Here is a 16,088-nt window from a genome sequence, read left to right as displayed (position 1 = left end):
AATGATTTAGGAACTCTGATTAACACAACGACTGACCTCACTTCCAAGGAACTTATGATCAAACATGCTCCCCACCTTCAGAGAGAGAGCTAACGGACAGGCTCAAAGTGCACATTGAAGCATGTTTCCTTTTCTCTTCTTCCCATTTTTTTTTGGGGGGGGTCTAGGTGGGGAGAGCATCTCTAATGTGGGAATTTGTTTTGCTTGATTATATGTCATTTTTCTTGCCTTCTTAATGAGTGGGAAAGGAGAAGGTGAAAGAGAATTCAGAAAGGAAAATTAAAAAAATAAAATGAAATTGAATTTTAAAAGAGGAATGCTGGCCAGTTCCAGTGGATCTCATTGAGGGGGATTTACTTACTCCTTTCCACAAAGGAGAGCATGCACACACACTTACGTACATACATACACCTACATACATGCATATATACATACTTACAGCAAGCAAATAAGCATTTATTAAGCACTCACATTAGCACCATGTTAATCACTAGGCATACAAATATGGGCAGTGAAATCATTCCTGTCCTCAAGGAGCTAATATTGTACTGGGGAAGACTGCACATAAAGGGGTGGGGCCTAAGGCCCACTTGCTGAGTAGAGGGCCAGGCGTGGCCCTGGAGACCTGGCTTCAAGCAAGACATCGCAGCTCAGCCAAGGGACCAAGGAAAAGGAGTGCAGAGTTCTGTTGGGAAGGAAGTGAGGATGCGACTGAAAAGGGGTGTGGAGGCCCCGCGGCAGAGCGTAAGGTTCCAGGGACAGGGAGATGGTGACTGTGGCTAGAGAGCAGCCCTGCCAGGACAAAGCAAAATAGTATTTTCTGATGTGACTTGAGACCCCTGCGTACTGTCTGGGCCAAACCCTCAGGGATCGTACATTTGCTTTATGTTTACGTTCTCTGACTTTTCAATGAGATGATAGAATTCTAACCCAGGGTCAGAGATAGCCGAGAGCAGGAGGTTAAAGAAAACATGCCAGCTCCTTAATCCACAGTTAGCCAGATGGACTGGAAAAGCTTTCAGGGTGATTTTCTCTGCCACATGCATTGCTTCCCAACTTAGTTTCCAGTTGAAAGATTTTGCTCATTGCTCAGGATTATAGCTGGTGCAGGGGGTTTCCTCTAGGCAGAATTTAATTCGATATAGTTGTAAATTTTTCTTTGTAAGTGGCATGCTCACATTTGCAGGCTTTTTAGTAGACAGCGCAGTGGACAGCACACCACATTTCTCCTATAAAGAAGGTCCTTGGGTTGTTGGGGTCCTAGTCCCTTCTCATCTGCTCTAGGCTGCTGCTATAAGCACTCTCTGGGATCTTGGGAATCCCGGATGGGACCAGTGGTACAAAGGCTAATAGGCAGGGCCTCTTGTGAGCTCCTTACTCATGTGCTTTGCATGAGAAAAATGGCATTGTGGGCTGTGTTAGAAGCTGTATTTAATAATTCTTTTAAAATCTAGTCTCAGAAATGTAAACGTCTTGTTTTGTAGGGTAATAAGTTGTTTCCTTCAGCTGAATCTGATCACATTGATTCCCAAACTAAACTGGCCACGGAGGGGAGGGCACCTCTTTTTTTTTTTTTTGAGACAGTCACTCTTCTTATTAAATAATTTCTGCTCATGAGGCCCACTCTTGCTTCATAGTTTGGAAGGGAAAACCAACGCTTCCCTTCTTGCAGAGGGAGGAATAGAGTGAACAAAGAAAGTAGAGCAAGGGCAGATCGTGATGTGATGTTTCCCCTTTCCCAGGGTATGTCAAAGCCAGACTGAATGGGATGAGGGCAGAGAATGGATCATGAACAAGTTTCATTTCCTGCAGGTCTATTGGGTGGGAAACGACTTTAATTTGATACAGATGCTGGGCATCTCCTCAGACCTTTCACAAATACATGTGTTGCTAAGTCTGCTTTTGGAGCTGTGCAAAGGATGTGTATTTCAGAGGTATTCCACATGATATACATCTCAAAGCCTAAGTTCTCATGACCTTATCTCTTCTCTTGTCACTGTTCTTCAGGCTCTGGAGGTCTAGAGTTGCACCTCCAACATGAGGACCTTCCAGGCATTTGTACTTTGGTCATATCCAAGACTCTTTTAATTTAACTCACTTCCCCCAGGCAGGTCAGACTGTCCTTGATAAGTAACAGATGGACAGAACAGAGGCAACAAATGAGTGGATGGAATCTCATCTGGCTGTATATGATGGAGGAAAAAGAGTTCTCTTTCTAAACTATTTTAAAATATTCGTTGTAATACTCAAATACTCCACTGGATCTGTGACTTCATCCCATAGGATTTTACCTCCATTGATAGGGACCATAATGCATACCTTGGCCTTGCCAGATGACCAGCTTATTTTTTTCTGTATCATTCATTTCTCTAATGGCATCTTTGATTCCTGTTTTTCATAGGTTCTCATTGGTTATAGGGTGTATCCTGTTTATACCCATCATCCTCCTCTGCCTTGCCCTTTCAATGATATTCATTTTTAGTTCTTTAGTTGCCGTTTTGTCCCTATCTCACAGCCACACAGTAACCCATATTCATGGTAACCCCCTATAATTTTCAGTTCCTTGAATCTGATTCCCATATTCTTCCAGAATGACCCAATTGGTTCTCAAGTTTCTGTGCTTAGGGTCAGAATGCTACCTCGTGAATAATCAGTTATTCAATCCTGATTTTCACATCCACATATATAGGGGATTATTACATTAGTGTATCTAGATGCAGGTGGACTTTCCCTCCAGATTAGCCATCCAGAAGCTGACGCGTAAGGCACTCTTGTTAATTGCTGGAATATACTTTTGCTCTGAAATCATCTGTTATGTTGGTGAATGATAAAAGATAGACTAGGTGAGGATATTTAATGACTACCAACAAAGTGATAAGTTGTCTTGTTGACATTAAATGCAATTAATTCATCTCCCTTTCTTGCTATTTTCTTGTTACTCAAATAGAGAAGACATATAATTCCAAAGAGTTCACTGATTAAATTTTAATGTCCTTTGTTTGCTGTCATTTAGTGCATGCTCAGTGACTCTGCACCTTTACTTGATTTTCTCCCAGAAATTTATTTTAAGAAAATCAAAATTCAGATGTCAGATACAGAAGAGGAGAAGACAGTCCTAATGGGGTCTTACTTTCTGTGGAACTGAGATGTGTTTCATCAGATCACATCCTTCAGGAACAGAACTTTCTCGTGGCCTGAAGCATGCTTGTTGTCACCTCCCCAACTCATAATATCTCCATTGCTCATCTTTTTCCTGAAGTGTTTCTCAGTCCATTTTGTATATGAGTGCAAGCGTTTCTGAAGCTGTGTGTGCATTTCCCCTCTTATGTGCTTAATCATTGCTGGAGGAGTAAATGTAGGATGTGCTAGAGGCCTTCTCTTCATGGGTCTAGAGCCAGAAGGTCCTCAGAGTCATTTAGTCTAACCCCACGTTTTACAGATGAGGAAGCAGCCTCAGAGCTTGTCAGTCAGCTTGCCTGAGGTCAAACGTGCATGAACAGCTGAGCAGGGACTTGCATTCAGGCCCCCACTCCAGACTCAGAGCACTTTGGCATGGTATCACTGGCTCCTCTGGACACGGTGGTCCGGATGACCCATCATTGTCTCCTCAGGTCTGAGTTGGCCAGATTCATAGGTGGTGCTTTTTTGATGGTGTGGGGCCTGACTAGGCCGGGCTCTATCATGTTCAGCACTTGCAGCCCTGGTGCCAGAGGCTGGCCTGGCTATTTCTCATGAGTAACTTCCTGTCTTTTGTGTCTGTGCCTTCCTTCAAGCAGATCCCTCCTCTCCTGCCCCATCCCCCACCCCACTTCCTCTTACCTGGAATTCACTCCCTTTTTGCTATATCTCCTAGAATCTCTAGCTTCTGAGGAGCTCAGCCCCAGCACCCTGCCATACATGGGGCCTTTCCTCATTCTTTCAGCCGCTAGCACACACCACATCACCTTTTATTTACTTCAAATATCTGTGTACCTGTCATCTTCACTGATAGATTATGAGCTCCTTGAACGAGGGTAGAGACTGTCTCGTTTTGTCCTTTGGATCTCCAAAGCCTAGCACTGGACCTGGCACATAAAAAGTGCTTAATAAAGGCATATTGATTGGCTGATTGAAGAAATCTATGGACCTGGAAATATGTAATTGATGCAGAGTGAAGGAAGAGGCATAGGATAATGGTATATACAAGAACCAAATAAATTTTTTTAATGGGATTACTAAATTAGTAGATGAGAAAGATACTGTGGATATAGTTGACCTAGATTGTAGAGGAGTTTTTGACAAAATACTTCCTATTCTTCACGTGAAGAAGATGGAAAGACAGGGATCAGGGTGATCATCCCATCAAATGGATTCAGAACCAGGCTTGAAGAAAGGAAGAAATTCAGTAGGGAGAAATGTAAAGTCTTGCACTTGGGCACAAGCTTTAGATGGGGGAGGCATGGTTAGAGAGCAGTTGTTTCTGCCAAAGATCTGGGGGTCTGAGTGGTTTGCAAGCTGGACAGTCATTAGCAGTGAGACCTGGCAGCCCAAAGAGCTGACATGACCTCGGGCTGCATTTAGAGGGCCATGGCTTCCAGGAATGCAGAGATGCGCCGCCCCCCCCCATGCCTCTGTGTTCCTCAGAACTTCCCAAATACCCCCATTTATAACCAGGAAAGACAGTCAGACAAAATCAACTGACACAGCTGCTGTCTCATGACGTGTGCGATGTTCTGAACCCACACTCCCTCATCTCTAAAGAGGAATACTTTGGAACCGAAATGGCTGTCCTCATGTCTGAGTTCAGGCCCGTCTGCTATTACCCACCGACAAGGGCTCATCTGGCCCCTGCTGGTTACCAAAGGAAGGGACCCACCACCTCCCAAGACACCCTGCTTTACTTTTGGAAGTCAAGATATTTTGGACCCTGACTCTGTCACCCATTCTGTTAGCGATTCCATCCATCTTGGGAGTCATCTGCACATCTGATGAGCAGGCCAACCATGCCTTTATGCAAGTCGGTAAAGAAATAAGTGTTAAACAGCATCAGGCCAAGCACAGACCCCCAGGTCACAGATCTAAGAGGCGTTGTGCCACATTGACCTCAAACCCTGACCAGCTGCTCTTCAAGCCTGGTTCTGAATCCGTCCGATAGGACGATTGTCTGATCCCTGTCTCTCCATCTTCTTCACAAGAAGAATAAGAAGTATTGTGTCAAAAGCTTTTCTAAAATCTAGGTCAGCTATATCCACAGCATTTCTCCCATCTACCTAGTTTATTAATCCTGTCAAAAAAGGTAATGAGGTGAATCTGGCATGAGCTCTTCTTGGTGAAACCTGCTGGCTTTTTGTCATAACTGCTTCCTTTGCTCAGTGTTCATCATTCTAGAGTTTAGCACTAATCAAAGTCAAACCTGCAGCACATTACTGGCACTCTTCTCCTTTAGTTAAAAATTGGTCCATTTGCCCTTCTTGGATCTTATGGGGGACCTCTCCCCTTTTCTGCACCTTTCAAATATCACAGTGGCTGTAATAGTATCTGCCAGCTCTTTCAGGAATTGAGGATGTCGTCACCTGGGCCAAGTGACTTGAATTCATTAAGAGCAACTGGATGCTTTTCTCCCCTTCCTTATCTTGGGTGTCAGCTCCCCATTAGTCACTTTTGTTCTGTTCTTCCTTTGTACATGTGTTTGGCTTTTGGTTTTTTTGGTCTAGATTGGTTGATGAGTTTACTGTGCATCTACATTGTTCTCTTCACATAAATCCCATTCTTCCTCATCATTAGAATTGTTTCCCTTTGTATCTTTGGAATTTCAGTATTAAGAATTTCCCGTTACTCCTGGGCTGACTTTCACAAGGCAGAGGCTGCCAAACCTTTGTATTTGTATAACAGCACCTGGCCCTTAAAAGGCACTTAAAAAATTCTTGTTGATTGGTTAATTGATTGATTGGCAATCCACTCCCTAGAGTCTTTGGGCCTTTAATGAATTACGTAAGAACTTTCTCAGAGTGGGACAGAGGCTTTGGCTTGGGTTTCACTCTTTATTCTCCTAGATAAAGCTGTACAGAGAAATATCTTGAGAGGACAATAGTACTGACTAGTCCCTAACATTGACTCTCAAGGAAGGTTCTTTGAATCTTGTGCTACAAAAAAGGGACCACTCTGCCACACAAACAGGACAAATACTAAGGTGATTGCATTGCTTTGCCGAAGGACTTTTGTTCCAAATACATACATTGTAGTGGTCACAGCAGTTATGTGACCCCAGACCTGATTCAGCCTGTGATTCTTGGGACTGCTTCTGGGCCCATTCTCCTGTGGTCATCTTCACACTGGCAATTCCTCCACCCCCACGGTCTTGTCCAGTAGCAGTGAATTTGCCACTGAAACTCCATTTGAAGAAGCACGTACTATGGACATGCTTACTTCAAACCTGGTTCAGCCCATGACTGCTTCTGGAACTTGTCTCAACACAAGTACCTCCCCACCCTCCCTTTTGGCTCTCCCATTAGAATGTAAGCTCCTTGAGATTAGGGACCAACATACTTTTTGCTAATATTTGTAGTTTTAGCATATTGCCTGACATGTAGTAAGTGCTTAATAAATTCTTTATCTGTCTATCAATTCATCTACTGATATGTCTGATGTCATGTGCTTGAGGAAGGCACAGTATAAGTGCTGAATAAAATGTCTCATGATCTAGCCTATATGTCCATCCATGACTCATATCTATCCTTGTTAGCCTGCTCTTAGAAATAATCTTTGAGTACTATTTGTCTGTATTACGGTAGCTTTTTTTGTCAGGAAGACTCCACCTTAGTGGGCCAAGCCCACTGTTACCATCTTACTATAGAATCTTAGGCCCAGAAGGGACCCTCAGAGGTCATCTCCTTCCCCTCATGGCATCAGGCAGGCCTGGGGAGGTGGTGTTGTACAGGGAAAAGAACACGTCAGACACGGAGTCAGGAAGACTGGGCTCTAGCGTTGACTCTGCCATTAACTGGCCTTGTGAATTTGGACAAGTCACTTAGCCTCTGGTCACTAGTCTTCTCATCCTTCTGACTAGGATACTCTGTGTGTCTAGGATCTAAAACAGGTCTCCTTTCATTTTAAAAAACATTAGGAAAAGGAAATTCCATAACCTTCCCTTCGTCAACAGCCACTTTCAGCATCCTTATAGTGAGTTGTTGTGTAGTTCAGTCGAATCCAACTCCATGGACTTTTTTCCATGGGGTTTTCTTAGCAGTTACTCTGATGGCTTGCCATTTCCTTCTCCAGTGTTTTCCCATTTTACAACTGGGGAACGGAAGCAGATAGAGGTTAAATGACTTGCCCAGCTAGTAATCGTCAGAGACTAGATTTGAACTCAGATCTTCCTGACTCCAGGCCCTATCCACTCTCTATCCACTGCACCACCTAGCTACCCCATATTGTACCGGTAAAATTATTGGTTTTTAGCACCTGACATCATTACTGTTTTCCTCAGTCTCGTGCCCCCTATAGTATAAACAGTAGGAGCCAGAACATCTCTCAGGACCATGGAGCAATATAGAGCTGTTTCAGCAAATAACTGTGTTGGAATGTGGGGTCTGGGTAATGCTGCAAATCAGTAGACAGTAAAGTAAACAAACAGGGGAAAACTCCCTTACAACCTACAACTGTTAATTTTTTTGGTTTGTTTTTCGTTATGATGGCATTTATTTAAAATAAATATGTTGCTACAAATCATTTTCCTTGCCTACAGGACTTAAAAAGAAATAGACCAGACTAGCGAAATAGCAGGCTTTGCCCTAACCAATTAAGGGATACTAGCACCTTGTTCTTAATTCCTAAATCTGTTAGGAGTGTTGGGTGGGTTTTGCTTGTTTGTGGTTTGGGAGCTCATGTTTGTTTTATTTTGGTGGTTGGCATTCTTCAGGAAGGCTAAAGAAGGCCAGACAGGGGTTTGGAACTGTGAGTGTGCAGCGTTGCACGCACTGTCAGCCTCTAAGTTCTTTGTCAGAAGGAATTACTCAATAAAGAAATAGAGTGGAGGAAGGAAGGCTATTCTTGGAAATCAATGTGATGTAACTACAAAAACTATCAAGAAAAATTCAAGAAAAAAAGATCAGTGGTAGCTTTGGAGAGAACAATTTCAGTCAAGTGGTAGCAGTGGAAGCCAGATTGCGAGGGGCTGAGAAGTAAGTCGAGGGTGAGAAAGTGGGGGCAAGTATAGAGACCTTTTTCTTCTCTTTTTTTAAATGTATTAGTTATTTTTAGCATTTTTTTTAAATTTTGAGTTCCAAATTCTCTCCTTCCCTCCAACCCCTCCCCCACCTATTGAGAAAGCAATATATCATTTATGTATATGAAATCATGTAAAACATATTTCTATATTAACATGTTACAAAAAAGCAAGAAAAATAAAAAGTGAAAAATTATACTTCAGTTTGCACTCATTTCATCAGTTCTCTCTCTCTCTGAAGATAGATGGTATTTTTCATCATGAGTCCTTTGGAATTGTCTTAGATCATTGTATTAATCAAAGTAGCTAAGTTTTTCACAGTTGGTCATCATTACAATATTGCTTAAACAGCTTTTTCTAGTAGTTTCACTTTGAAAAAATGGAATATAGATCATAATAACCCGAAGTGATGGAAGGGTCGAGTGAAGATTTTTTTTAAGGATGAGGAAGATCTGGGCATGTTTATAGGCATCGGGTAAAGCAGCAGTGGATAAGAAGAGATTGAAATGTAAAGACTAAGAGGGTTGATTAAAGGGACAGACTCCTAGGAGAGCCAGGAAGGGGTGAATTCAAGAACAGTTGTAGGGGCAGCTAGGTGGCACAGTGGATAGAGCTCCAGCCTTGGAGCCAGTAGGGCCTGAGTTCGTATCCGACCTCAGACACTTAACACTTACTAGCAGTGTGACCCTGGGCAAGTCACTTAACCCCATCGCCTCACCAAAAAGCAAAAACAGACAAATCCAGAGCAGTTTTAGAGCACCAGAAGAGCACCTGGGCTACGCAGGAAGAAGGACCGCCACATCCTTGGAGAGTGAAGCAGAGGAGGAGAGGGCTGGGAGTGATGCTGAGGTCATTCCAGGTGTAGGGTCGGGAGCAGAAGCAGCTCTCAATGGACAGAATCCATTTTTTCTGAGGCGATCACCGAGTAAACGTCAGCAGTCTTGTCGGTGCGATGCCATGGCACGGCTTGGGTTCTGACTAGCGGGAACTCAAAGTCTGAGCCCTCGTTCCTTGCTCAGACTCTTAATGTCCTGAGCACAATTACCATTTGTTTCTCCTGCTAGTAAATGATGCTGGAAGCAGAGAGTCTGCCATCTGTGTTAGAACAATGATGATTTATCCCCTTCCGTTCACTCACGACTGTTGAACGAATGAGATCCTATCCCTGAGCCTGTTCTTTAGGCGGGATGCCTCAGAGGGGGAGATATGTTTAACGTATACCCTTTAAATGACTGTCACCACATGTGATGGAATAGATGTATGTCTTTGTCACAACTATCCTCTTACTAGACTGAGGCAGCCAGAACGTAAAATATGTAAAACTTGATTCTGCATCCCCCTGAAAACTTAAGGTGGGAAATTATATGAGCTGGAACCTAATATCTGGGACTCACCTTTAAGGGAAAGAGTGCACAAAAACCTGCAAGGGACCACTGTGCCATGTTCTAAGAGGAAGCTGCTGAGCTCTTTGTCACGATGAGATATTCGTGTTGTAAGTTTCCTGGCTGATCCTATAAACATGTCATCTTCCTTGATTTAGCTTCAAATAAATGGCAGATTATTTTTCTTTGGAGACTCGCAAATTAAGGAAGCATAAACCATGTTAATGACCGAGTGAAAACAGATCTGGAAGCCTTCCCCAAAAGGTGAAGTTTGTAGGGTGAATGGAGGAGGGTTATTTTTTTCCCCTTTCTTGGGAGCCTTCTCACTGCTCTGTAGCAAAATCACTTTCTCCTGGGCTTTTCACAGTGATTTGTTGAAAAGTCGTTTCCTTAGCAGGTGCAATAATAGTATAAGGATTTTGGGGAAACTACAGGCTGTGTGTGGGCGTGACTGAGTGTAGTAGCCATGTTGAAATCTGAATGAATTGGCAGAAGGGGAAGCATGTAAAAAGTGCTTTCTGATTGAGGTGTCATGGCCTCATAGATAGAGAACCAGGTTTGGAGTTAGAGACCCCTGTGTCCAAGCCCTGCCTGTGGGATATTCTAACTGTGGTGCCATGAGCTAGCCTCGTGACTCAACCCCTGAGTTCAGCAGGCAGCTCTTCGGTATTACTTACAGGGGATCTGCATCTCTGGGCAGCGGTGTGAGGGCTTGGGAGGGGTGGTGTGTTTGTAGACTGGAAGTTCCTGACACTGATGAAATCACAGGAATGAAGCAAACGTTGGGGGGACCGGTGGTCAGCAGAGCATGACATATAAGACACTCTTGTTCCCCATTCTTTAAGGACTCTGCTTCATCCAGGCAAGGAAGGAAAGAAATAAGCCTTTATTAAGTACCTACTATGTGGCAGGCACTGTGCTAAGTGCTTTACAAGTAGTATCTCATTTGATCCTGTAACAACCCTGTTATCATTCCCATTTTACAGTTAAGGAAACTGAAGCGGTTAAGTGACATACCCAAGGTCATGCAGCTCAGAAGTTGCCTTTGAACTACTGGAAGTGAAACTGATAAAGAAGTAGTAAGATTAGGGTTTTGTTTTTCTTTTTTTCTCCCCTCCAATTAAGGATGGAAGGGAGAGAAAATAGATTTGTATTCATTGAAAAAATAAAATTTAATTTTAGAAAATATGTAGTATGCAAGAGGGAACTAAGGCAGTTATGTGAGTCTGGCTGGGAGGCCCATGAGGAAAAGAAGTGTAACAGGAAAAATGAGGGTAGAGGTTAGAAGTAGAGGAGAGGCAGCCGCAGAAATGGACAATAGCTCCGTCTGCTCCAATTTCCAGATCTAATTCAAATGAGGGGTACAGATAAGAAGAGTGACCAGGGTGGAACAACAGGATTGACTAGAAAGGCTTCCTGCAGGAGTGGGGCTGAACCTTTATCCAAAGCCCTTGGAGATCTTCCCCGTGCCCTTTACATTTTTTTCTTGGTTCTTCCTATGAAGCACTTTCATAGAACAACTTTTACTTTTCTCTTATTCTTAAATTCTGGGTGCATGTCATTTTAAGCTCATGCAGAACAAAAGTGACTCATATGCTGACATTGCAAAGTCAAGGACCGTACAGAATTTCTCCCATTTTTACCATCTAATTGCATTATAGGTTCTTTTCCTTGCTTCAGCTGTACTTGACTAGAAAACATCCTGCCTGCCAGTACTCAAATGAAAGTATTTGGTGTTTCTCCTACAGCAAATGATAGCATCATCAGTATGCAGAACAGAAGCTGAGCATTCTCTGCTTTCAGAATTAGGAATATCTTTCACCTAAAGGGAAAACTCGGGGGAAAATTATTTCAAGAACCTTTTTAAAAATAATTGCAAATATTCCTTAATGTTGTGATTTGGCATTGTTTGTATCTAAAAGTATCCCCTGTGACCCCCAGTCCTCATTCATAGCTACAACTGATACAAGCTCTGGTGCTACAAAGAACATTCCAGCACATTGCTTTTAAGAAAAAGTGATTTCCTTTCCCCAGCTTGTCAGAGTTAGTCACAGTTGTAAAAAAGAAAACCTTGTTGGAATTCTAGATTTACTTTTCATCTCTTCTACCCTAGGAGAGAATGTGAATGTGGTTCCCATCAAGATGCCATTCTCTGTCCATGATCAAATATCTGTACAAGTGTTTGAGTTGAGTTAAGAAGGAGACTTCGCTTCTTCACTGGGACCTTCTTTGTGTTGGCTTTTTCTTTAGGCTGAAGAGACCAAGTGGCATGAGCAGCCTTTTGGGGAAAATTGGAGCCAAGAAGCAGAAGATGAGCACCCTAGAGAAATCCAAACTGGACTGGGAGAGCTTCAAGGAAGAGGAGGGCATTGGTGAAGAGCTGGCTATCCATAATCGAGGAAAAGAGGGGTAAGAGACTGCTGTACTTGGCTCAGAGCGTGATAAGAAAATCAGCGATTGCTTTTTATTTCTGTTTGTTTGTTTAAATTTGGTTAGGCAGTGGGATTAAGTGGCTTGCCCAAGGTCACACAGCTAGTAAGTGGTATATATCTGAGGTGGGATTTGAACTCAGGTCCTCCTGAATTCAGGGCTAGTGCTCTATCCACTGCACCAGCTAGCTGCCCCTGCTTTTTGTTTCTTAATGAAGCCCTGGGCCAGATTCTGTTGGGAGAATAGGCTATTTTAAGAGGTTGTCAGGGTTGGGAGGTGGGGGTGGATAGGAGACACACAAGCTCTCTCAAGGTACTAGAGTGCTGTTTGTTTTGCTCAGACTATAATTATAGACCCAGTAAAATAAATAGCATCTCCTAAAGAGCATCATTTACTTATCTGGCAGAATCTAGTCCTTTAGTATCTGTTGTTCTGGCAAAAGTAGAGGAAAGATTTTTTAAAAAATATTTCAATTTACTATTTATTTTTAGCATTCTTTTATTCTTAAAATTTGAGTTCCAAATTCTCTCCTTACCTTCCTCCTCCTCCCTTACCCATTGAGAAGGTGAACAATATGACATCAATTATACATGTGGAATCATACAACTATATTTCCATATTAACAATAGTTTTTTTTAAATTTTATTAATTCATTTTGATTTATCAACAGTCACTTCCATATGCTTTAAATTTTAAAAAAAAAGCTTAAAATTTTTCTCCCCCTTCCTCCCTACCACCCTCCCCAAGATGGCGCACAATCTGATATAGGCTATACATTTACATTCCTATTAAACATATTTTCACATTAGTGAAGTTGTAAGTAAAAATTAAAACCAATAGGAGGAACCATTAGAAAGAGGAAACAAAACTCAACAGAAGAGAAAAAAATGATAGTGATTCAACTTCCATAGTTCTTTCTTTGGATGTGGACAGCACTTTCCATCACGAGGCCTCTGGAGGTGTCTTAGATCCTTGTGCTGCTGAGAAGGGTTGAGTTTATCAATATTAGTCATCACACAATGTGGCTGTTATTGTGTACAAGCTTCTCTTGGTTCTGCTCACTTCACTCAGCATCAGACCATACAAGTCTTTCCAGGTTTTTCTGAAGTCAGCCTGTTCATCATTTCTTATAGCACAATAGTATTCCATTACATTCATATACCACAACTTGCTCAGCCATTCCCCAATTGATGGGCATCCTCTCAATTTCCAATTCTTTGCCACCACAAAAAGAGCTGCTATGAATATTTTTGTACATGTGGGTCCTTTTCCCATTTGTATGATCTCTTTGGGATACAGCCCTAGAAGTGCTATTGCTGTGTCAAAGGGTATGCACATTTTTATAGCCCTTTGGGCATAGTTCCAAATTGTTCTCCAAAATGGTTGGATCATTTCACAACTCCACCAACAATGCATTAGTGTTCCAATTTTCCCACATCTTCTCCAACATTTATCATTTTCCTGTTTTGTCATGTTGGCCAATCTGATAGGTGTGATGTGGTACCTCAGAGTTGTTTTGATTTGCATTTCTCTAATCAATAATGATTTAGAGCATTTTTTCATATGACTATAGATGGCTTTAATTTCTTCATCTGAGAACTGTTCATATCCTTTGACCATTTATCAATTGGGCAATGGCTTGTAGTCTTATAAATTTGTCTTAATTCTCTATATATTTTAGAAATGAGGCCTTATCAGAGAGACTGGTTGTAAAAATTCTTTCCCAATTTTCTACCTTCCTTCTAATCTTAGTTGCATTGGCTTTGTTTGTGCAAAAACTTTTCAATTTAATGTAATCAAAATTATCTATTTTGCTTTTTGTAATGTTCTCTATCTCCTGTTTGGTCATGAATTCTTCTGTTCTCCATAGATCTGATAGGTAAACTATTCCTTGTTCTCCCAGTTTACTTATAGTATCAGCCTTTATATCTAAGCCATGAACCCATTTTGACTTTATTTTGGTATATGGTGTGAGATTTTGGTTTATGCCTAGTTTCTGCCATACTCTTTTCCAGTTTTCCCAGCAGTTTTTTTCAAAGAGTGGGTTCTTGTCCCAGAAGCTGGGGTCTTTGGGTTTATCAAATAATAGATTACTATAGTCATTGACTACTGTGTCTTGCATATTTAACCTATTCCACTGATCCACCACTCTATTTCTTAGCCAGTACCAAGCAGTTTTGATGATTGCTGCTTTATAATACAATTTAAGATCTGGAATGGCTAGGCCACCTTCCCCTGCATTTCTTTTCATTAGTTCCTTTGATATTCTGGACCTTTCGTTCTTCCATTAACCATAGTTTAAAAAAAAAAAGGCAAGACAAAGAGAATGAGAAAGCGACACTCAAGTTTGCATGCAGTTCATCCGTGCTCTCTCTCCAGAGGGGGAGAGAGTTCTTTAATCTTGAGTCCTCTGGAACAGTCTTGCACCTCTGTATGGATGACAGTAGTGAAGTCTTTCCCAGTTGATCATCATTACAACATTGCTGTTACAGTGCACAGTGATCTCTTGGTTCTTCTAACTTCATTTTGCATCAGTTCATAGAGGTCTTCCCAGGGGCACCTAGGTGGTGCAGTGGATAGAGCACTAGCCCTGAAGTCAGGAGGGCCTGAGTTCAAATCTGGCCTCAGACCAAAACACTTAACACTTACTAGCTGTGTGACCCTGGGCAAGTCACTTAATCCCAACTGCCTAAAAATTAAAAAAAAAGAAAGAAAGAAAAAAGAAAGAAAGAAAGCATAGAGGTCTTCCCATGTTTTTCTGAAACCATCCCCCTCCTCATTTCTTGTAGCACGGTAGTACTCCATCACAATCATGTACCACAGCTTGTTCAGCCATTCCCCAATTGATGGCCATCCCCTCAATTTTCAATTCTTTACCACCACAAAAAGAGCTGCTATAAATATTTTTGTACACATAAGTCCTTTTCCTTTTACTTTGATCTCTTTGGGATACAGACCTAGAAGTGGTATTGCTGGGTCAAAGGGTATGCACGTTTTTATAGCCCTTTGGGCATAGTTCCAAATTGTTCTCCAGAATGGGTGGATAAGTTCACTACTCCAACAGTAGGTCATTGGTGTACCTATTTTTACCTCATCCCTTCCAGCATTTGTCATTTCTGACATGCGTGAGGTGGTACTTCAGGCTTGTTTTAATTTGTGTTTCTCTAATCAATAGTAATTTAGAGCATTTTTCTCATCTGACTGTGGCTTTGATTTCTTCTTCTGAAAACTGCTTGTTTATATCCTTTGACCATTTATCAATTGGATAAATTTTTTATAAATTTGGCTCAGTTCTAAACTCAGTATATATTTCGGAAATGAGGCCTTTATCAGAGAAACTTGCTGTAAATTTTTTTTGTATTACTTTACTGTCTATGGTACTTTTTAGCATAATGTAGTTTTCCTAATTATCTCTTTAAATTAGGTTTGTTTTTGCTTTTGCTTTGTCTGAGATCATGATTGCTACCTCTTTCTTTTTTACTGTAGCTGAAGCATATTAAATTCTGCTCCAGCCCTTTATTTTAACTCTGTGTGTGTCTTTCTGTATCAAGCATGTAAACATATTATAAACAACATGTTGGTGGATTCTGTTTCCTAATCTGTTCTGCTGTCTGCTTCCATTTTATGTGTGAACGCATCCCATGCACAATCACAGTTGTAATCATTAACTGTATTTTCCTCCATCCCATTTTCATCTTTTTCTTCCCCTGTCTTTTTATCTGTCTCTCCTAAAAAGTCTATTTTACTTCTAACTACTGCCTCCTTTAATCTGTCCTCCCTTTTATCAGCCCCTCTCCTTTCTCTTATCCCCCTCCCCTCCTATTTCCCTATTGGGTAAGTTGCATTTCTATATACAACTAAATGTGTATATATCTTTAAATCAATTCTGATGAGAGTAGAGAGGGCCTGCCACTCCACCCACCCCCACATTTTTCCCTCCAATGTAAAAGCTCTTCCTTGTAAGCTTCTTTTTATGTGAGAAAATTTTCCCCATTCTTCCTCTCCCTTCCCCCTTCCCTTTTTCTTAGCTCTTCATTTTTTTTTTAGATCATCCAATCATAATCAACTCACAC

At 41.6% G+C, this 16,088-nt stretch overlaps 1 protein-coding gene across 2 annotated transcripts in view; it reads left to right on the top strand.

Moving 5' to 3' along the window:
- Window positions 1–16,088, top strand: part of CFDP1 (craniofacial development protein 1) — a 142,710-nt gene that overhangs the window by 110,558 nt on the left and 16,064 nt on the right. Inside the window, exon 6 of one of the 2 annotated variants that reach the window (XM_020963556.2) lies at window positions 11,836–11,994. In XM_020963556.2, coding sequence (XP_020819215.1) covers window positions 11,836–11,994 — 159 coding nt within the window. Of the gene's footprint in view, window positions 1–11,835; window positions 11,995–16,088 lie in introns of those variants that run through there. The other variant, XM_078149359.1, reaches the window with a different exon arrangement.

The sequence above is a fragment of the Phascolarctos cinereus genome, unplaced genomic scaffold, assembly GCF_003287225.1.
Source record: "Phascolarctos cinereus isolate Bilbo 61053 unplaced genomic scaffold, phaCin_HiC Scaffold_2;HRSCAF=192, whole genome shotgun sequence".
NCBI lineage: Eukaryota > Metazoa > Chordata > Mammalia > Diprotodontia > Phascolarctidae > Phascolarctos > Phascolarctos cinereus.
The sequence above is the reverse complement of the archived record's forward strand: the minus strand, read 5'-3'. Positions and strand labels throughout refer to the sequence as shown.